This window comes from Apus apus, chromosome Z (assembly GCF_020740795.1).
Source record: "Apus apus isolate bApuApu2 chromosome Z, bApuApu2.pri.cur, whole genome shotgun sequence".
In the NCBI taxonomy this organism is placed as follows: Eukaryota; Metazoa; Chordata; class Aves; order Apodiformes; family Apodidae; genus Apus; species Apus apus.
In genome coordinates this window covers 47,427,888-47,451,405 of record NC_067312.1, presented here as the reverse complement: position 1 = coordinate 47,451,405, position 23,518 = coordinate 47,427,888, and the positions used below count along the sequence as shown (strand labels likewise).

Here is a 23,518-nt window from a genome sequence, read left to right as displayed (position 1 = left end):
AAGTAGATTGCATACCTTCTACATCACTAACTTCTGTCAGTAAACACTGGAGTGGCTTACAGTGTTGAAGCAGATTGTTACAGCTGGTCACTCTCACATCTCTTACAGAAGTCCATAGGGAATGTGTATTTGCATTTCATCCATTCCACTGCAAAGCCCAGTGGCATAATAGAAATTTGCTTTCAACCTGTCCCTGATTTGTTCTGACATATACTGTGCATCTCCCTGCCTCCACCATCAAAATAAAAATAAAACAATTGTGATTCTTGAGGCAAGGACATGCACCCAGTTACACGAAATGACTGTGACTCTGCAAAATGCTTTCGTTTTTAGCATTATTAAATCTCACTTAGAAACTGTCTTGTTTTTTCAGGATGGTCATATAGCCTTACACCTTGCTGTGAGAAGGTGTCAAATAGAAGTGGTTAAAACTCTCATCACTCAAGGATGTTTTGTAGATTTCCAAGACAGACATGGGAACACTCCATTGCATGTGGCCTGCAAAGATGGGAATGTTCCTATTGTGATGGCACTCTGTGAAGCAAGTTGTAATCTGGATGTCACTAATAAGGTAAAATTAAATACTGGTGCTGAACTACTTTTTAATATCTCACCTTCCATTTGATTACTTTTTTCAGATTGCTGATATGAAAAATACTTCTCCTTTTTTTTTTCTTATTTCTCTAAGTGGCCCAATGCAAAGCATTAAATGACTTCCAAATTTACCTAAGTTTGTTTCAGCTGAATAGATGATTAAAGATCAATGAAGAGCCCAAGTGAATGATCACATTGTATTTTGCCACTCAGATCTAATGTTTATGTATATGCCAAACTTCCTAGCTGTATATTTTTGCTTTGTGCAGATTAAATCTGGTCATTGAAAAATGGATGAAATGAATTGCTGCTGGCCTGAGCAGGTGTTGATTTGATGTGATTTCATAACAGTAATTTATACACAGAATTTAAGACTGATGCATTTTTTATGAAAAATCTACTTTGAATTCTTCCAAATTACGCTAAAAAGACCTTAACTGTCACCTAACAAGGAATCTAAATCAACTGCAAGTTCTATTCTCAGTTACAAAAATAAGTGTCATATTGGATCATGTATGTTTTTATGCATTGAGCTGATTTTTTAAAATATATCTTAATCAAACATATAATAGTTTAAATTTATCTACTAAACAAGCTTTCACTGGCTGGGTACAGGAAATCTCAGAATTAAAATGCAGTCGAGCTTTCCAAACAGAACATTTAATAGACTTTCCCAAATTTTCAGATGCTAGTGCCTTGCTTGCTGCTTCCATTGTGCTAGTGTAGTAGTGTATGCGATAACTGAATGTAATGATTTACAGGCTTAACATTCTGTCTTTCCTTCCAGAGATATTTAAGGGAAAAGGAAGTTTTTGTCAGGAGACTTTCCTTTGGTTAGAATAGGTTAAGGTCAGCCATTGGACTCCACTGACAGACTCTGTGGCTTAGGGCTTGATATTTAGCTGTGAATGTCTTTTTCTGCCCTATTTATTCATAGGAGTCTTTATCTTGCTATCTGTAATTTGTTTGAATCAGGTGTTGTAACTTCTTTTTTCTGGAAAAGTACATATTCTGGCAATAACATTTTGCTAGTTAACGCTTCCATTTATTACCATTTGTGACCTTCTCTATATTAGCCAGCTGAAGAAACATGAGGCTTTTAGCTTGAGGGTTGTCCAGTGCAGTCACTTTGGTTTTAATAATTAAAATAATCAGCTACGAACTGAAAAAACTTACAATAAAGAATTCCCCAGTCCTTCCTCTGAGCTTAGACCTGATTGACTAAGCAATTAAATCTACATCCACAGCTGAGAACCCATTTTGGGGAAGGTGAGTTGATGCAGCACAAGTATGGATTAGCATCTCTTTTCATAATGGAGAATGCTGAGCTAGGATTGGTGGCCTGGTCGCAAGTATACTGTGGGAAAAATAATCTTAAAGTGCTCTAAGAGAGTGGGATCGTGGCTGTGGTTAAAGTTTGCGCCCCGTTATTCTTTCTGGAGTCATGTATGCTAGAATGATTTTTCAGTGATCTTTATTTGAAAAGGTGGATTTGTGTCTTACCAAACAGAGAATTTCCATTTTAGGCATTTGTTTGAGTTGAGATTTAGGAGTCAGGCTTCTTTTTATTTTCCAGTTGTCAGAAAGTTAGCTCTGCTTTCAAATACCCTTTTGTTGTGAGTTTGCTTCTGAATGTAGGGTTGAAACAGGGAGAACAGCATTGAAGGTATTAAAATGTTTCAAGTAAGAGTGAGAGTTAAAAGCAGAGAATATATGATAGTGATATTTGTAACAGTAGCTCTGAACATGAAAGAACAGAAGTGGATATCGTGAGGACCTATTGTCAATGGAGAGATGCAGGGGTAAAAGCAGAAGTTGAGAAAGGAATACTTACGGCACTCCCTCTGTCACTGCAAGCACAAATTCCTTTCAGGCTAAATTCTTGCAATCATCCCTTTAATTGCTTTGGATGGAAAAGGGGAAGTCTGCAGATAAGTAATCTTCAGTAACACTTGGAATGAAATAGAATCCAGAGCTTTAAAGGCTAAGGACTTAGTTTTGCTTAACTGGTTCATATTTAATTAAGAAAAATGCAATTAAATTTACTAGAAAATTACTACTAAATTTACTAGAATCACAGAATTACAAAGGCTGGAAAAGACCTTTGAGATCATCAGGTCCAGCCTATGACCAACACCACCACATTGGCCAGACCATGGCACTAAGAGCCTCATCCAGCCTTTCCTTAAACACATCCAGGGACAGTACCTCCACCACTTCCCTGGGAAGTCCATTCCAATGTCTAATCATCCTCTTTGTGAGGAAGTACTTCCTAACGTCCAACATAAGCCTCCCCTGGAGCAGCTTCAGGCCATGCCCTCTTGTCTTGTTGCTAGTTGCCTGGAAAAAGAGCCCAGCCCCCATCTGACTACAACCTGCCTTCAGGTAGTTGAAGAGAGTGATAAGGTCCTCCCTGAGTCTCCTCTTCTCCGGGCTAAACACGCCCAGCTCCCTCAGCCTATCCCTATAAGACTTTCCCTCTAGTCCCTTCATCAGCCTTGTTGCTCTCCTCTGGACCTGCTCCAGCACCTCAATATCCTTCTTGAACTGAGGGGCCCAGAACTGGACACAGTGCTCGAGGTGAGGCCTCAGCAGTGCTGTGTACAGGGGGAGAATTAAATCCTTACTCCTGCTGGCCAGACTATTCCTGACACAAGCCAGGATGCCATTGGCCTTCCAGGCCACCTGGGCACACTGCTGGCTCATGTTCAACCAGTTGTCAACCAGAACTCCCAGGTCCCTCTCTGCTGAGCCGCTCTCCAGCCACTCTTCCCCCAGTCTGTAGCACTGCCTGGGGTTATTGTGGCCAAAGAGCAGGACCCTGCACTTGGTCTTGTTGAATTTCATGCCATTGGCCTCAGCCCATTGACCCAGCCTGTCCAGGTCCTCCTGCAGCTTCTTCCTACCCTCTGGCAGATCAACACTCCCCCCCAACTTGGTGTAATCTGTGAACTTACTGAGGGTGGACTCAATCCCCACATCCAGGTTATCAATAAAGATGTTGAATTGGACTGGGCCCAGCACTGATCCCTGGGGGACACTGCTGGTCACTGGACTCCAACTGGATGGAGCTCCATTCACCATCACTCTCTGAATCTGGTCATCCAGTGAGTTTCTGACCCAGCAAAGGGTGCACCTGCCCAAGCCATGTATTACCAGCTTCTCCAGGAGGATGCTATAGGAGACTGTATCAAAGGCCTTGCTGAAGTTGAGGTAGACCAAATCCACAGTCTTCCCCTCATTCACTGGGCAGGTCACCCAGTCATAGAAGGAGATGAGATTGGTCAGGCAGGACCTTCCTTTCTTAAACCCATGTTGGCTGGACCTGATCCCCTGGTTGTCCTCTACATGCCACTTGATGGCACTCAGGATCATCTGTTCCATAATCTTGCCAGGCACCGAGGTCAGGCTGCCAGGCCTATAGTTCCCTGGATCCTCCTTCCAGCCCTTCTGTGGATGGGGTCACACTGGCCAACCTCCAGTCCTCTGGGACCTCCCCAGTCAGCCAGGACCAGTGATAAATGATGGAGAGTGGCTTGGCCAGTTCTTCTGCCAGCTCCCTCAGCACCCTAGGATGAGTCCCATCCCAACCCATGGACTTATTGGGATCTAAGTGGCACAGCAGGTCCCTAACTGCTTCCTCTTGGATTACAGGAGGGCGATTCTGCTCCCTGTCCCTCTCTACCAGCTCAGGAGCCCAGTTGTCGTGAGAGTAGCTAGTTTTTTTGTTAAAGACTGAGGGCAAAGAAGGTGTTGAGTTCCTCAGCTTTTCCCTTGTCTGCCATTACAAAGTTCCACCCCTCATCCAATAAGGAATGAAGATTTTCCCTGAACCTCCTTTTGTTATTAATGTATTTATAAAAGCATTTTTTATTACCCTTTACAGAGATGGCTAGTTTAAGTTCTAGCTGAGCTTTTGCATCTCTGTTTCTTTTTCTGCGTGACCCTGCAGTATTCTTAGATATTTCCTGATTCACTTGCCCATTTTTCCAAAGTTTCCAAACTTTTTTTTATTCTTGAGTTCTTGTAATAGTTCCCTGCTCAGCCAGGCTGGTCTTCTTCCCTGCCAGCTCACTTTTCGGCACACAGGGACAGCAGCTCCTGCACCTTCATGATTTCATTCCTAAAGTAAGCCCAGCCTTCCTGGGCTCCTTTGTTTTTGAGGGCTGCTTCCCAAGGGACTTTCCAAACCAGCATCCTGAGGAGACCAAAGTCAGCCCTCTGGAAATCCAAGGTAGAGATTTTGCTGACGACCCTCCTAACTTCACCACATATTGAAAATTCTGTCATATCATGGTTGCTGTGCCCAAGACAACCTCCAACCACTATGTCCTCCACCAGCCCTTCACTGTTTGTGAGCAGTAGGTCCAGCATGGCGCATGGCACTACCCCTGGTAGGTTCACTTACCAGCTGTAGCAGAAAGTTATCTTCCATACATTCCCAAAACCTCCTGGATTGCCCCCTTTCTGCTGTGTTGTACTTCCAGCAGACATCTGGTAAGTTGAAGCCCCCCAAGAGAACGAGGGCTAGTGAATGTGAGACATCTGCAAGTCATTGAAAGAACGTCTCGTCAGTCGCTTTATCCTGGTCGGGTGGTCTGTAGCAGACTCCCACTAGGATATCAGCCTCATTGGCCTTCCCTTTTATCCCTACCCATATACATTCTGCCTTGGTGTGTCTAGTATTGAATTCTAGGCAGTCAAAGCTCTCCTTAACATACAACACCAACCCACCACCTCTCTTGCCTTGCCTGACACTTCTAAAATTAGAAATTATAAATTAGACATTCTTAAGTGTAGCTAAAAAGCTGTAAAGGATTTCTCCACGGTTCTGGAGCAATCTGGCCATAAGGTTGTTTCCCATTTTTAAAGTAGTCAATATAGCCTTTGTTTTTAATCGAGCTTTAAGCAGTTGTGCATAAACTTTTTTCTTAGAGTTTTAGCTTCGTACTTTTTCTTACACTTTTTGCAAGACCTTTGCTGTATATCAGTAGTATAATTGTACTATATGTTTGGTTGTTAGTCATAAAATTTGGAATAGATTTCTTTGACTAATGTTATGACACATTTTTCTTCATGTTAGTATGGAAGAACACCTTTACACCTGGCAGCAAACAATGGCATTCTTGATGTTGTCCGGTTCCTGTGTCTTACTGGTGCCAACGTAGAAGCTTTAACATCTGTAAGTGTTGAGGGATTACTTTTATCTGTAATAGTAGGAAACAAATTAATCTCTTGTTGGGGAGAGGGGAGTGTAATTGTTTAGTAGAATTACATTTTGAAATTTAAAAAAAAGAAAAAAGTTAGGTGCTGTTGAATGTCCACAGTTTGAAAAGCATTCTCTTGTCCACTTGTTTCTTCTTACAACTAAATTTGAAATTGATTCAGGTACAGGACAACTACCACTTCATCTACACCTAAGAATTTCTTCGTCCAAAAATTACTTGTAGCACTGTGTTTTCTGTAAGCACACTGGGCCTCTGGCATTAAGATGTATGTCATTTCACATCAGCTAAAGTTAACATACAAATACATTGTATTTATCTTAAATATTTTTCTTGCTTTTGGGGGATTAAAAAGTTTTATTTTGTGAGTGCATGGATGAGTGAACTAGCATACAGGTATCCTTGTGAAACAAATAATTTGTCTGATCAGTCAGCACCATTGCTTCCAGTTAGCACCACTGAATGTGTTTTTCATTGTTACAAAAGTGAGAAACATCCCCCTGGCTGACATATCCACAGCAGGAATGAAGTGTCTTTCATTATGCCCACCTCATACACACCATACATCATAGGCAACATACACACCAATTCCTGTGTTTTGAAGAAACTAACCTTGTTTTCTTCTAACATTCGATGAATCACTTTACATTGCTACTCACCCTTATTGATACATTCTGCTTAGAAATAACTACTGCTCTGTATATTGAAATAATATTTGGATTAGATTTTAGTCGATGGTTTTCATAATGTTCTTCTCCATGCAAAGTATCCATGAGACAGCTGAAACAGAGGGGAAAAAGGGGGAAACTTCTGTTTCATTTGCTTTACCCATTTGGTAGAAAATACAAATGTTTCTATTGTTTTCCTGTACATTTAGAATGTTTGGTTTTTTCTCTAAGCATCTGTCTCATGTGGCAAGAGGAAGGATTCAGAAAGTAGTCGTTAAAATGAATTAACTTTGAATTGTGTTTAGTGTCTATCTAACTGATTTGCATCAATTTGAAGTTTAGCATCTAAAAATGACTTTCTGATAACTACTAGATTTTTAGATTGCCATGGCTCCTATTAATAACGATAATGAAATGTGCATGCAGTGGACTTTATGTAGGATTTTACATATTTTCCTTTGTCACCTTTTTTTCTCCCCTTTCCTTTTTTTTTTTTTCCTTTTTCCCCCCCTTTTTTTAATGTATGTCCTGTTGTGTAGCTGTGCTTTCACTTCTACATGCTGTAGAGATAAAGTACAACAAAAAGGTGGTGATGGAATTCTTGAGTTGTGTCACTTAATTTTTGTAAAGACAGCTGTGTTAGTATAATTGCCTGTGTAGACCTTATCCTTCCAAGAGAAAAGTACTTTTTATCTCTGTAGTTCAGATAAGCTTGAAGGGGTTGTGCTGATACTAAATCTGGCAGGAGAAACAGACTGAACCTACATAACTATGAAATATTCCAGTTGTGTTGTGGTGGAGAGAAAAGGAGGAGAGGAAGGGAGGACATGCATGTGGTTTAGCATTTCAGTTTTGCATTAGAGTGCTAGGTGGATGTTAAACTTTTCTGGAAAGTCTTATTAACAGCTTTTTCTGAGCCAGTGCAACAGAATTATTTTTCTTTTGCTTCTCTCAGAATACTATTTCTGAGGAATTAACTTTTTCAATGCTGTTAAGTAACTGGGCTGCAGTGTAATTTCTCTGTCTCCTTCCCAGGATTAAGCCCATTTTAGGACTAGTTTGATTTTGAATTTGAATGCATGGATGTCTTTAAATGACCTTAGAAAACCTTAGGCTATTGGAGTATATAATCATTTCCAGTGGTTTAATATCCAAAAAAAGTTTACTTGTTCTCACATGCTAGCTGGCACCATGTTCTTGGCTTCTCCTCATGGAAGTTTCTAAAATTGTACCAAGTTTGAAATTGTCGGTTTGCCTGAAAACTGAATGGTGCTCACAAACAGCCAGTTAAACTCAGGACCAGCTCCTGCAGGCACAGCTGTCTGATCTGCAGCAAAGGAGCCAGTCAGCAATTGTGATTAAATATTACCAAGAAGTGTGAAGTATGCTTTCATGGATGCTGGAACCAAGCCCTTTTCAGATGCCAGCTTGGATTATGCATTACTATTCTAGTGTATAGTTGTCCTGTACTTTTCAAGAAAGCTTGAATAGGAAAATAACTTACTGAAACCCATTTGCTGTTTTGTTTGTGTGTGCATTTTCTTATTGTTAATGTGCTCTACAGTTCATCCTGCAGTGAACACCGAGAAAATGAAGCAGCCTCATCTTGTTCAACATTTTGGACCAAAAATGGGAACTTAGTTCTATTAATTTCTGTTTCATAGAAGTCTACATTTTCAGCAGATGCGTCAAATTAATTGCTGACCTCTTTCTGTGTAATATCTCAAAATCCTTTTTTAGGGGTAAATTTCATCTAGATTTCTTTTTACTGTTCTTGGTGCTTGTTAACAATGCTCTAGGTTATCCTTCACCTACTATGCAGGCCTTTCTGACTGTATTGTTCACTGTGTGTGGTCTGATAACCATGGACTTCAAAAAGTATGTTTGTCAGGCAATGCCATTGCTAAGGCATTGCTCCACAAGGGAAGGTGAGCTTGGAGCCAAGAGTAAACAACACCACAAGCAGGGACTGTGTCCTCACCAACAAGAGCTCAGTCCCACAGTACCCAAGCAAGGCAAGCAGACCATGTTCTGTGATAGCAACCAGCTTCAGACAAGTCTAGGTTGCTGTCCTGGTTTGAGCCAGGATTAAGCCAATTTTACTGATTTTTTTTTTTTTCCTTCAGTAAGCTTTCTTTTAACTAGTAGCAGAGCGTTCCGAATAAGACTAATAATGGTGGAATGTTTTTCTAACTGCTGGGTCTTCAAGGTCTCAGCTTTACTCTGCCAGCTCAGACACTACCAGGAGATCTGTGACCCCCCGTAGGAGGCTGAGTTAGACAGACAGCAAAACTGGCCAGAGATATTCCATTCCATATATCTACGTAAGCTCAGAGGAAGAAGGTCAGTGATCACAGAAGACAACTTCCTTCCTGCTTCTTCTTCCCTTCTCTTCCATCTATGGCCAGTGTCTGGGGAGGACTCCATCCATCCATCACCCTTGACCCCTAGGCTCGAGCTCTCCTGACCCTCGTCACACTCTGCTTTCTTCAGGAGCTCCAGGATTTTTCGGGACTGTTTACAGCTCAGGAGATGCTGTGGGAGTTGCTGGGGGTGGGGGAAGGTGAGAGGCTTTTGCACATATCTGAACACATTTGTATATATTTGTATGTATTTTCTTATATCATTAGTGTTTAATTAAAGCTGTGTAGTTTAGTTTTCAATCCAGCCAAGTCTCTCTCTTTTTCTCTCTCTTTCCCTACCTGGGTGAGAGGGGGAGGGGATTGAGAGCGTTGTTGTCGGACCTGAGTCAAACGGTGACAGCAATTTATTGGTGCCCAACGTGGGGCTCAATTTTAAGCCCAGACTATACATTTTAATTAATTGGGAGTGTTCAAAATTCCATCTCTGATGGGAGGAATCCCTCAGATAGCAATGGGCATTTGTGAAAGCCTGATGGCAAGTGGAGGCTGACAGTGGACTATCGTGGCCTGAATGAGGTTACACCACCACACAGTGCTGCTGTGTCAGATATGCTAGAACTTCAATATAAGCTGGAGTTGAAAGCAGCCAGGTGATGTTGCCACTATTGACATTGCTCATGCCTTTTTCTCTATTCCTCTAGCACCAGAGTGCAGGCCACAGTTTGCTTTCACCTGGAGGGGAGTCCAGTACACCTGGAATTGACTGCCCCAGGGGTGGAAACACAGCTGATTTGGTGGCCTGGCACATTAGAACCACAAAAGTATAAAGCTTTGGTTGATACTGTTGCACAGTGCACCCTAATGCCCTTGAATTATAAAGGAACAGGCTCCGTCACTATTTCTGGAGTGACAGGGGTGTCTCAGCAACTGACTGTTGTGGGGACTGATGTGAGCCTCACTGGTAAGGACTGGCAAATTATCAGGACTCCATTTAAACTCACTCTTCTTTTGGGTCACCTCATAGAGAGGTTTCACAATTTCACTGTAACATGAAATATGCATCTCCAGAAACCACAGTCCCTAAAAAGGTTTGAGAGTCCTTTTTAGTAGATGGTGGGGCAATACCTGTTACTTTGTTAATCACACCCACTGAAATCTGGCAACATCCATCTTGCCACCTGATTCCCAGGAACTGGATCTCTCATGAAAGTCCCTTGACCTTGCTTCTTTTTATAGCAAAACCAGCATCCAGAAGAATTTGGATGATCTTTTTACCTTTCTCAAAAACTACTTCTGGCGTGTCACCCCACACAATGATGTCATGGATGTAGTGCAGGTGTTCTGGAGCTCCACCCTTCTCTAGTTGGGTTGCTAAAGGTTGAAGACCAGCAGGTGCCAATTGATTGTTCTCACCATTTGACTCAGGTTTGACAACAATGCTCTCGATCCCCTCCATCTCCCACCCAGGTAGGGAAGGAGAGAGAGAAAAAGAGAGAGACTTGGCTGGATTGAAAACTAAACTACACAGCTTTAATTAAACACTAATGATATAAGAAAATACATACAAATGTGTTCAGATACGTGCAAAAGCCTCTCACCTCCCCCCACCTCCAGCAACTCCCACAGAATCTCCTGAGCTGTGAACAGTTCCTGAAAAATCCCAGAGCTGCTGCTGGAGAAAGCGGAGAGTTAAGAGGGTCAGGAGAGCTCGAGCCTGGGGGTGGATGGTGATGGATGGAGTCCTCCCGGACGCTGGCCATGGACGGAAGAGAAGGGAAGAAGAAGCAGGAAGGAAGTTGTCTTCTGTGATCTCTGACCTTCTTCCTCTGAGCTTATGTAGATACATGGAATGGAATATCTCTGGCCAGTTTTGCTGTCTGTCTAACTCAGCCTCCTACGGGGGGGTCATAGATCTCCTGGTAGTGTCTGAGCTGGCAGAGTAAAGGTGTGACCTTGAAGACCCCGCAGTTAGAAAAACATTCCACTGTTGTCAGTCTTATTTGGAACGCTCTGCTACTAGTTAAAAGAAAGCTTACTGAAGGAAAAAAAATACCAGTAAACAGAAAACTGGCTTCATCCTGGCTCAAACCAGGACAGGTACCAGATAAATACGTAACAATGAGGCAAGTCTGAGATTATGTCAAGATCAGGAATTGGACTTGGTGAGCGTAGTCATAGAATCAAGGTTGGAAACGACCTTCAAGATCATCAAGTACGACTGTCCACCCTAGAGCCCCTAACCCCAAACCATCTCCCAAAACACCATATCTACCCGTATGTTGAAGGTCTCCAGGAATGATGCCTCCACCATCTCCCTGGCCAGCCTGTTCCAATGCATCACTACCCTTTCTGTGAAGAAATTTTTCCTAGTATCCAATCTGAACCTCCCCTGGTGCAACTTAACCCATTTCCTCTTGTCCTATCACTAGTCACTAGGGAGAAGAGACCAACACCCACTTCACTGTAGCCTCCTTTCAGGTAATTGTAGAGAACAGTGAGGTCTCCCCTCAGCCTTCTCTTCTGCAGACTGAACAGCCCCAGCTCCCTCAGCCTCTCCACATAAGACCTGTTTTCCAGACCCCTCATCAGCCTAGCTGCCCTTCTCTGCAGCCTCTCCAGCAAGGTCAGCCAAGGGTCTAGTGATTGCCAAGCAACTCCATGGTGAAGAGGCAGGTTCATAGTCAAACCTGGAAGTCAGGGGCTGGGTCAATGGGATACATGGCCACACAGAGGCATACATCTGTATTGTTGCTCAGGTGAGGACCAAGGGCAAAAGCCTCAGCCTAAGAGCAACACATGAGCAAAAGGTAGTGTGAAAGCCTCTAACGATGCTACTTTTCAGGTCTTCTTCACAGCAGTCTGAACTAAGATTAAACAGCTGTATCAGACAGATAGTCTTGAGTTTAAGAGCCTGTTAGGACATGGAGAGGGAGTTCTGGGTCACAACAGTGCCATCCCATTGTTAAAGTTAGGTTTGCTCCGTGCACACATTTGTTCAGACTTGTAAGCAATTTGAACCATTCCTGTTGTCGTTTTTCCGGTTTTGGAAGCAGTCACCTCCATCCCTTTATAATCATGCTTACCAGTCAGTCTCTGTCTGATCTACTGCCATCCACACTTTTTTCCACGTGCTCACCAGATGGTTGTTTCCTTTATGTTTGTGCCCCAATAGCTATGACTGAGCTAAAAAAACAATGCATTGTCGACCAGACCCATCCCACAGGGAGGTCTGTTGCCTCCCTGGGGCTTGGATTGGAGATGTTAAAAGGAAACTCCCTAGTCTAGTAGATTCCTCTGATTACTACCCGCTGCTGATTTTTCAGGTTGGCAGTGATGAAATTATTACAAGAAATGTAAGGGCAATGAAGAGAGACTTCAGGGCCCTGGGACGGCTAGTTAGGGGGTCTGGAGCACAAGTAGTGTTTGCCTCCATACCTCCTGCAAGAATGGGTGGAGAGGTAAATAGGAAGAGTTTACAGGTCAACGAATGGCTAAGAGACTGGTGCCAAAGACAGGGTTTTGGTTTTTTTTAATCATGGGCTGCTGTATGAGACACCTGGCCTGATGGTGGCAGGTGAGATGCACCTGTCCCAGAGGGGGAAGAGGCTTTTGGGGCAGGATTTAGCAGGGCTCATTGAGAGAGCTTTAAACTAGATGTGAAGGGGGAAGGGCAGAAAACTGGGTCTGTTAGTGACAAGCCCAAGAGGAACACACCAGGGCCCGAAGACAGGTGGTCTAAGGAGGTTTTGGTCCCACCAGTGTGCTCTGTTTGCTTCCTGAAATGCCTGTATGCTAATGCACGCAGCATGGGGAATAAGGAGGAAGACTTAGAGGTCTGTGTGCGGGCTAAGAGTTATGATCTGGTAGCAATAACAGAGACATGGTGGGACAGCTCACATGACTGGAATGTGGCCATGGATGGTTATGTGCTTTTTAGGAAAGATAGGGTGGGGAAGCGAGGTGGTGGAGTTGCTCTTTATGTGAGAGAGCAGCTAGAATGTATTGAGTTTTGTGCAGGGGCCGATGAGGGGCAAGTTGAAAGTCTGTGGGTAAGAATTAAGGGGCAGGCTGGTGTGGGTGATACAGTTGTGGGGGTCTACTACAGACCTCCTGATCAAGGCGAGGAAGTTGATGAGGCTTTCTACAGGCAGCTGAAAGCAGCCTCACAACTACAGTCCCTAGTCCTTATGGGAGATTTTAACTACCCTGATATCTGCTGGAAGACTTACACAGCCAGCCTTTCACAGTCTAGGAGGTTCCTCCAGTGCATTGATGATAACTTCTTAATGCAAATGGTGGACAGGCCGACTAGAAGAGGAGCGCTGCTGGATCTTGTACTTACCAACAAGGAGGGCCTTGTTGAAGCAGTGGTGATCAATGGCAGCCTTGGCTGCAGTGATCATGAGATGGTGGAGTTCAGGATCCTGTGTGGAAGGAACAGAATACCCAGCAGGACCAGAACCCTGGACTTCCGAAGGGCAAACTTTGGCCTCCTCAATCAACTGTTAAGGGAAATCCCATGGGACAAGGTGCTAGAAGGTAAAGGGGCTCAAGATAGCTGGTCAACATTCAGGGACCACTTCTTGCAAGCACAGGATCAGAGTGTCCCAATGGGTAGAAAATCTAGTATGGGAGCTAGGAGACCTGCATGGTTAAAAAAGGAACTGCTGGGCAAAGTTAAGTGGAAAAAGAAAGTCTACAGATCATGGAAGGAGGGGCTGGTCACTTGGGAGGAATATAGGACTGTTGTCAGAGAATGTAGGGAGGCAATTAGGAAAGCTAAGGCCTCCTTGGAACTTAAACTTGCAAGCCAGGTTAAGGATAATAGAAAGAGCTTTTTCAAATACATAGCTAACAAAACTAATACTAGAGGCAATATTGGCCCACTGTTGAATGAGGTGGGAGCCCTGGTGACAGTGGATATAAAGAAGGCAGAGGTGCTGAATGCCTTCTTTGCCTCTGTCTTTACTCCTGCAGGATTTCCCCATGAGTCCCAGATTCATATAGCCTCAGAAGAAGTCAAGATAGAGGAGGAGTTTGACATGGTAGATGAGGATTGGGTTAGGGATCAGTTGAGTAATCTGGATATCCATAAATCGATGGGTCCAGATGGAATGCATCCAAGGGTGCTGAGGGAACTGGCGGAGGTCATTGCTAGGCCACTCTCCATCATCTTCAGTAAGTCATGGGTAACAGGAGAGGTGCCTGAGGACTGGAGGATAGCAAATGTCACTCCAGTCTACAAGAAGGGCAAGAAGGAGGACCTGGGTAACTATAGACCGGTCAGCCTCACCTCCATCCCTGGAAAGGTGATGGAACAACTTGTCCTTGGCACTATCTCCAGGCATATCAAGGACATGGGGGTCATCAGGAGCAATCAGCATGGTTTTATCAAGGGTAAATCATGTTTGACTAACCTCATAGCCTTCTATGAGGAAATTACTAGGTGGATAGATGATGGTAGAGCGGTGGATGTGGTCTATCTTGATTTCAGCAAAGCATTTGACACCGTCTCCCACAGCATCCTTGTAGATAAGTTGATCAAGAATGGGTTTGGTGATCAGGTAGTGAGGTGGGTCAAGAACTGGTTGAAAGGAAGGAGGCAGAGAGTTGTAGTCAATGGGGCGGAATCTGGTTGGAGGCCTGTGACTAGTGGAGTCCCTCAGGGGTCGGTACTGGGACCGGTGTTGTTCAACATCTTCATCAACGACCTGGATGAGGGTATAGAATGTACTCTCAGCAAGTTTGCTGATGACACAAAGCTGGGAGGAGTGGCTGACACACTGGAGGGCTGTGCTGCCGTTCAGAGGGACTTGGACAGGCTGGAGAGTTGAGCGGGGAGAAATCTGATGAAGTTCAACAAGGGCAAGTGTAGAGTTTTGCATTTGGGGAAGAGAAACCCCATGTACCAGTACAGGTTGGGGGCTGACCTGCTGGAGAGCAGTGTAGGTGAAAGGGGGTCCTGGGGGTCCTGGTAGACAGGAGGATGACCATGAGCCAGCAATGTGCCCTTGTGGCTAAGAAGGCCAATGGCATCCTGGGGTGCATTAGAAAGGGTGTGGTTAGTCAGTCAAGAGAGGTTCTCCTCCCCCTCTATTGTGCATTGGTGAGGCGGCATCTGGAGTATTGTGTCCAGTTCTGGGCCCCTCAGTTCAAGAAGGACAGGGAACTGCTTGAAAGAGTCCAGCGCAGAGCTACAAAGATGATTAAGGGAGTGGATCATCTCCCTTATGAGGAAAGGCTGAGGGAGCTGGGTCTCTTTAGCTTGGAGAAAAGGAGACTGAGGGGTGACCTCATCAATGTTTACAAATATGTAAGGGGTGAGTGTCAGGGAGATGGAGTTAGGCTTTTCTCAGTGTTGACCAGTGATAGGACAAGGGGTAATGGGATCAAATTGGAGCATAGGAGGTTCAAGGTGAATATTCGAAAAAATTTTTTTACTGTGAGAGTGACAGAGCACTGGAACAGGCTGCCCAGAGAGGTTGTGGAGTCTCCTTCTCAGGAGACATTCAAAAGCGACCTGGATGCGTTCCTGTGTGATGTGCTCTAGATGACCCTGCTCTGGCAGGGGGGTTGGACTAGATGATCTTTTGAGGTCCCTTCCAACCCCTAGGATTCTATGATTCTATGATTAGAGCACAGCTGCTTAGCCAAAGCCAGGCTTTTGAAGCCAGATCAAGCCTCCATGGCATAATTACACCAAGCAAGAGTGCTAAGTTACCCAAGCCATGCCAAGGCATTTGTGGTGTACCCATCAAGAGGTGTGGGACCTACTCTCATTTCAAGGGACTGTGCCCTTCCAGGGATCTCTTGCTGCATGCATGCTTGGTGCTGGAGTTTGCCAAGCCATCTGCAGCCTTACGGTATAATAGGAACATCTTGTACTCTGGAGAAGTGCAGGACCAGGTTGTAGCAGTCATGCTTTGGCCAGAGATTAAGGGGAGGCCACTGATTTGGGAATCCGGATAAAATTCAGACTTCAGGTGGCTAAAGGCCACATTCTGTCACCACAGGAATTCTCAGGAAGGGGATCAAGGTTTCTTCTTTATTTGAAGGTTTTTGGATTCCCCTGGATGTGCCCAAGTCTGGAAACTCTGGAAGCACTAGAAGGTTTAAAGGAGCTCACCTGAGGGCAGGCTAGCAGGCCAGCCACGAGACCACTCTTCCTCCCATACAGCAGGCACTCTGGATTAACTGAGATTTGGAGAGTAGGATCAGCACAGAGATAGAGGTTCTTCTCCTTTAATACATCTTCTCTAAGGAAAATTAATTAAAAAAAAACAACATTTAAATGTTTCTTTAATAAAGTTGTGATTACATGTCAACTGTGGAAGGAATTTAAGGGTATTGATTCAAATCTAGTCACTTCACACCAAGAATACTGGCTGTTTCTTGCTAATGTTCTAATCCTGTTCTGTCTGAATTATCTGAAGTTCTGGAGCACATAGTAACTTTTATGGAAGCCTGAAAATGGCTTCTGTAGGTGGACACTCAGTTGTCAAAGATACTTATTTCATATGTAAGGATAATTATTACAGTAACCTCAGGAACTACTTAAGACAATGTGGATTACATGTGAAAAACCAGTAAAATCAAAGATTGAAACCCAACAAAAAGGTATTAGTTTTCCAGTACTTCATTTTAATAATTAAAAGCTTGTATCTGAGAGACTGAAAGAAGCAATGTGCTCATAAATTAGTTGGGTGTTACCAGAATTTAAAGCAACACAATAGCATTAGTGTAGTTGTAAGAATGAAAGTACTATGCAATTTTTCTTTCAGCCTTTTTAATATTAAACTACTCACCTGTGAAACATGAATAATTAAATGGCAAGTACAGAATACTGAAGGCAGCATTGCTTTTCCTTTTAAATTTGCTGATGCAATGTAAACCACATCCTTTGCAGTGTCCTTGCTTTCTGAAAACCTGCCGTCACTGATAATACAATGTCATTCTTTATCCATTACTAAAGAAAATTTGCCTGCTATTCATGTGAGTGGGTATGGTGATCTGTTCCCTCTTTGTGAACTGTTTAAACTGTTGGATCTGTTTAGTATTTTTAATATCTAAAAATCACTATCATCCTCTAATTGGTGAAAAGTGAAGAGGAATTCAGACATGGAGTAGTGGTATTGCTGTCAGGCTCTGAATTAAAAATATCTTGTTACATTGGCATCTGGATGCCAATTTATAAAAGAAATGCCATTGTTGTACATTGTATTGTAAAAAAACAGGGATTCTGGTCATGAGGGGTAATTGTTGCTGGTTGTTGGTTTTGGTTTGTTTTTCTTCTCCCTATTTTATTTGTATCTAACAGCAGTTCTCTTACTGCCTTAAGCAGCTGAGCTATGTTGCATGTGATTTTTTTTATTGTGGGGAAAAGGAAGGAACCATCGCTAATAATTTGTGGTTTGACAGGATGGGAAAACAGCAGAAGATCTCGCCAGAGCAGAGCAGCATGAACATGTCGCCAGTCTGCTTGCAAGACTTAAAAAGGTTGGGAATCTCTGAGTTTTAACTGAGGTTTTCATGGTTTTAAGATACCAAGAACAGTATGACCATGGTAAATCACATGATAAGATAGTCCCTCAGTTAAATCTAGTATGTACATACTAACAAAAATGGCTAAGCTACTCTACACCACTGATATATTTTATCCTGTCTCAGACAATGCTTAGCAAAATAATAGGTTTAGGAAGAAACTGGTAAATAAACTATTAAGAACTAGCACTTCCCACAACAGGACTTATTTCTCAGCATCACCATTTTAGTTTGTTAGGGTTATGAAATATGAGGACTTGTGTCCTTTCTGGAAACTCTAATACCATCTGGAATAGTTGCATAAGTTCTCAATGTCTTTTTTTAACTCTGCAATTTCAGTATCTCCAAATCCCCTGACAACTAGAATGCAAAGCTGATCTGGACTTGTTGTAGGGCAGTAAGTCTGACATATCTGGTATGCATTGATTATACTGGATAGGCAACATCACTCATGCCATGAAGATTCAGAGACCACTTTGCCTGGTGATTCCAGTCAACAGCCAGACCAGTTAAAACAGTCCTGTTTTAATTATGCTGATGGGTCTGTGGAAAACTGAAATAAGTTAGCATTTCAGAGCAGCAGTAGAAGATGGTGTGTACCAGACATTGCCAGGGTCAAAGCAGAACCATGTCGTTTAGTCCTGTCAGTAAATCTGTACTTGCTAGAATTGTAAAATACATCAGTGAAGATGTCAGGAAGTGCCAAAGTTCAGGCTTCCTTTGCAATTATAGCTTTTGTACACGTTTGTCATAACAGGATCCATTCTGCTTAGTTGTATCCCTGCATTGAACATGTGTATCCCTGCAATGAGCAGATTTCCTCTGCATGCAAGTGGGTAAATTTGTCGTTTAGTTATGATGATAATATGGAACTAACACAAATTGACCTAGAACAAAAGGGAGGTCAGATAAATCTCTTCTGAAATGTTACTAGCTGTACCTCTTCTCCTGGTAGCAGAGTGTATTTAATTCATGAAGGCCTGCCTGTATATATGGGGAAAAATGTATTATAATTATATACTTCATCAGAATATACTTTGCAACAGACAATCTGATCAATTGAGATGAATAAACTACGTCAAACAACTGGATATATTCTAGTACTACTCAAAATGATCAACATCATCTATTTCAGAATGTACCTGACACTGTGGTCAGTTTTGTCTCTAATAGCACACATGGCAAACCTACTGTCATAGTGGCTTTTGCGGAGGATTCAGTATTGGCCATGAGAGGTGCAGTATTTGCATTGTGACTAGCTTATTTAAGGAGTGCCTGTTAGCAAGGAAGGAACAAAATTACATGCGCTACTATTTGTGTCAGAATTCCCAGCTTAAGTGCTGCATGCCTACAATTTTGGGGGGCTGTAGGTACTTGTTTAATGACTCATCCTATATGTAAAGCTCAGTATAAATGCAGAGCCTGTCTCAGCTCCAAGTGAAGGAATGAAAGAAGGGAGGATGAAGCTAAGTCCTTTGCCTTTCCACCCTTCTGCTCTCTTCCGGTTTCTTTAAAGCAGCTCTTTCTGTAGCGAGAGACACTTGATAGTCTGCTGTCCTGCGCTGCATCCCCGTGTTTAGATGATTTTTCAAGGTCAGCTTTTGTGGGAAATATAGCATCCATGTCTGATTGCCTCTTGCTGGGCAAAGAGAAGAGACAGATTTGATTTGCTGGGACACAGAAGTTCACTGCCACACATTCTCATTTCTTCTTTGTGCTGAATTTTAGGACACGCACCGAGGGCTTTTTATCCAGCAGCTGCGGCACACGCAGAATCCACAGCTCCGGATTAAACTGAAGCTGTTTGGACATTCTGGTGCTGGGAAAACAACCCTTGTGGAGTCTCTCAAGTGTGGCCTGTTAAGAAGCTTTTTCCGAAGACGTAGGCCTAGGCTCTCCTCCACAAACTCAACCAGATTTCCTCCATCTCCTTTGTCTTCCAAGCCTTCAGGTATGGCTTTGAAGCTGTAATGTTTGAACAAGAAAACATTTTCCTCTTAGTCTGTTTAGCTCCTAAGGAAAAGGTGTTGGCTTTGCTGCAAAAGATGAGACAGGCTGAGTGTAAAAAAGCAAAGCACAGAGGGTATTGACTTCTCTGTGTGCAGGCTTGTACCTAAAGTAAGAGCAAAAACGAGAAGCAAGTGGAGGTTCTAGAAGTATTTAAGGTTTTTTTTACTCATGTACTGTGTAAGTGAACTTGGAGAGTGGAGGACAGAGCTTTTGAACACGGGCATTTGTTTTTCACAAAAAGTCATAGGCTATGAACACCACTGTCATGGCCAGATTACACCATTGTGGTTCTAGGGATAATGTTTTGTCAGCCTTTTTGAGTAGCTTCAATAAACTCTGTAAAATTTAAACAGTTTCTGCACCTTTATGTGAACTCTAAGTAATAACAGAGGGTTCAGAACTGCCTCTGAAGTCTTGGAGTGCTTTTTTCTGTAAGGTGCAAGAGTGGATTAGACCAGTTATAGCTGTCTAAAGTTGTTGTCAAACAAGATGAAAACAAAGGTTTTCTGAACCAAAGTAAATGTTTGAAAATAAAAGGGAAATTTCATCCATGTAGCACCAGTTTGCCTGTGTGAAATGAGAAGAGCTGCAGGATGTGGAGGAACTAGCTAGATTTACACTTCAATACGTGCTCAGCTTTGGAAGAACCTACAGTTGTGGCAGAGGGACACAGGAAAGAGTAATAAACTGTTTGTCCAGGTCCCTTTTCTGATAGTGAGAGGCTGTGCAAGCTAAGCAGATACTTTGTGGAGCTCAAGTTTTAAATTGATGTTTAGAAGTAGTCTTACTATGAAAGTTTTAGTTGGGGTCAGGGGTGCCTTTTTCTTTGAAAACCTCTAGGTTTTGGGTTTCATTCATCATTGTTAAGTAATGTTAGAATAGTACTAGTAGAGGTTTCATCTCTACTTTCTCTCCAGTGACCTGAGATCTTTACTTTCTCCACTAGATGGTGCAAGTCAATTAAAAAGTCCTTTCTCATTTACTCTTAGGGACTCTGAATTAAGCATGAACTAAAATTGTTTATTAGTAAGATAATCTTAGTTAAGAGCCTGCTTTTCTCCCTCATGTCCCCAGAAACAGTTTTTAGACCATCATATTTTTATCCTTATTTACAGGAATCAACTACATGAATATGTAGCATTTCCATGACAAATCGGCCAATACTATGAAATTGCAGCCCTTAGCTTAAAATGCAGCATATCTTTGTAACACAGAAGAACTTTAGCTGTTGAAACCTTCCGTTTTAAATAATTCTTTTTTTTCCTACACTTGACACCCTGCAGTGTATCTGCTAAAGGGCAGTAAATGCTATATGGCATAATTCCTTTTTGTTATTCAGAATAAGGATGTAGTTGTGTTGCTCACAGCTTGGTAGTCATCTCCTTTCTATGAAGTGCAGCATGTATCAGCTTTTATGCCTTGCATATTTATTTTGAAGTGATCTGGTTGTGATTTTCACATGGTTTGTAATCTCATTTTCCTTTTCCTGACCCAGTTTCAGTGAGCATTACGAATCTTTATCCTGGTTGTGAGAATGTCAGCGTGAGAAGCCGTAGTATGATGTTTGAGCCAGGTCTGACCAAAGGGGTATTAGAAGCTTTTGTTTCACCTGCTCATCACTCTCACTTCTCTACTGATGACCAGTCCACGAAGGCCATTGACATTCAAAATGCCTGCTTGCATGGTAAGCAGATCCTTGGGCTCATGTGCCTTAATGCTGCAGGATGGTTAATGCCATGTTGCTTGCTTTTAAAAAGAAAGTAAAATAAATAAATGATAAAAATCTGACTTGGTATCATAGTAACTTGAGGATCCAACACTGGTGGTGTTTGATTTGTTTAAGCAGGAGGTAAATCTGCATAAAGTTCTCTATCTGTAAGATACAGTAATCAGAGCGGATCATTATACATAGAAATGTTTCTGAGATGGGTAAATGGAACAGGAGGAAGGAGGGATTTGGTGAAGTAGGAGCCAGTTGGCAGATATGCTGTAAAAGTGTGAAAGCACTTTCAACTATACTTTATGGTGTTTGGGGATTTTAACAGATTTAAACTGGTCCTATAGACACAAGTGTCCTCACCATGTGAGTGGTTTCCAGCTGTACGAAGTACCTACCATTCTTTCCCTATTACAGGGCTGTAGTGTGTTTGGTTTGTTTGGAGTTTTTTGGTATGTTTTGTGAAACCAGTGAGCAGTAACAGGAGTCGTTCAGATAAGTTGTTTTAAGTACATATATGGCTTTTGACTGTGAAGAACATAAAACTAGTGGATATACACCACCAACCATACTAATTACTATATAGACAGTAAAATCTCTCTCAGTAGGATCTCTGTATGTTTGCATACATTAAGCAGCTGCAATTTTGAGGCTGAGTTAGGAGTAATCCATTTGTTCTAGATGCTGAAGAGATTGGTGTGGAGCTAAAGCTTGTTCTTTGTCCAGGCTAATTTCCTCTTTTAGTGTAATTGGAAACTAAGTAAAAATCAGGACTGAAAAAGAGTTTTGCAACAGACTGTCAGAAGGGGTTTCTTTTTTTTTCTTTGTGCTGTCTTGATACAGAAGGAAAGTGTGCACATGGTTAAATTATGAATAGCTGTTCTCATAACAACAGATTTGAGGTTTCTGTTTTCTAGTAGTGTGAGGTACATCTTAATCAGCATTTATTTAAATAGAGGTAGCACAAGTGCATCAAACTTCACCCTCATCAGATGGTGAGTCTGGGAAGTGCAACACACTAATACTTCTCTCATCTGAAGCTAAAGGAGGAGGCTAAAAGAGGCATGGTGCTGTTGAGATCCTTAATATGGTGATTCTTTAGCCCTGACTTAACGTGATGTGAGTAGTACAGTTCTGTAAAGCAAAGTAGCTTCTTTGAGAATGTCCTTAATCTGTTTTTAATACCAGCAGTGGCAAGTTAAGAAGAAAAACTAAAAAATGTCGAGCTTTGAAGGATGAGCAGGGAAAGAGTGGGAGCTGTTATTCTTGTTTTTTAAGGGAATTAAAAGATCCATTACTGTTGTGCAAGACAAAGGCTAATTAAATGTGTAAGGCTTCATGTGTTTAACACACAGGTGCTGCCATGTGGCATCCAGCTGAGTGTCAGATGGATGAATGTGAGAGAGGAACAGATTGTGAGGACCCAGCTTCTCACCCTCTTGCGACTGACTGAACCCTTTGTTCATTATTACATTTGCAGTCTTGCTTTCTCACATGCATGCAATTTATCTTTGTGAAAGCTTAAATCAGAGTAATACTTTTGTTTGTCTTTCTCTGAAAGATGTTTCGTGCTTACTGACTAAGTGTGATCTCTTCATCTGTTTGTCTGTTTTTCAGGAGTTGGTGATTTCAGCATCTGGGAATTCTCTGGAAATCCTGTATATTTCTGCTGTTATGATTATTTTGCTGCAAATGATCCCACTGCAATTCACATAGTGCTTTTTAGTCTTGAGGAGCCTTATGAAATACAGTTAAACCAAGTGACCTTTTGGCTCAGTTTCCTGAAATCATTAGTCCCAGTTGAAGAGCCAATAGGTATGCTCTTCTGCCTGTTCATGAAATATTAGGAGACTATAAGATAAAGCTTTTTGTGTTTCTCTGCAACTTCGTACATCCTCTGTGTTGAGTGCTGTTATGTGTCTTCATCCCCACGTGTTCAAACAAACTTCATACAAGACTTCTTAGAGAATGGTAATTTTATCTATGGAACAAGCCTGAAGAGTTGTACACACCACTTAGTCCAACTGAAAAGGGTTCTAAGGTACAGTGCAGCCTCACCAAGATCATGGAATCATAGAATGTCTTGGGTTAGAAGGGACCTCTAAAGGTCATCTGGTCCAACCCCCCTAAAATAAGCAGGGACATCTCCAACTAGAAGAGATTGCTCAGAGCCCCATCAAGCCTGACATTGAATTTCTCCAGGAATGGAGCCTCCACCACCTCTCTGGGCAACTCGTTGCAGTGATCCACCATGTTCGTATTAAAGAACTTTTTCCTAGTGTAAATCTGCCGTTCTCTAGAGTAAATCTTTTGTAGTGTAAATCTACCCTTTAAAACCATAATCTCTTGTCCTATCATTATATGGCCTAGTGAACTGGTCTTCCTCAGCCTTTTCAGGTA

The 23,518-nt window shown here is 42.4% G+C and overlaps 1 protein-coding gene across 2 annotated transcripts in view; it reads left to right on the top strand.

Annotated features, from left to right (window-relative positions):
* The window catches only part of DAPK1 (death associated protein kinase 1), a 103,418-nt gene that overhangs the window by 72,973 nt on the left and 6,927 nt on the right, over positions 1–23,518 (top strand). For both annotated transcript variants that reach the window (XM_051643368.1, XM_051643369.1), the window contains 6 exons: positions 374–571; positions 5,678–5,776; positions 17,269–17,346; positions 19,120–19,342; positions 20,897–21,085; positions 22,736–22,933. In XM_051643368.1, coding sequence (XP_051499328.1) covers positions 374–571; positions 5,678–5,776; positions 17,269–17,346; positions 19,120–19,342; positions 20,897–21,085; positions 22,736–22,933 — 985 coding nt within the window. The remainder of the gene's footprint in view (positions 1–373; positions 572–5,677; positions 5,777–17,268; positions 17,347–19,119; positions 19,343–20,896; positions 21,086–22,735; positions 22,934–23,518) is intronic.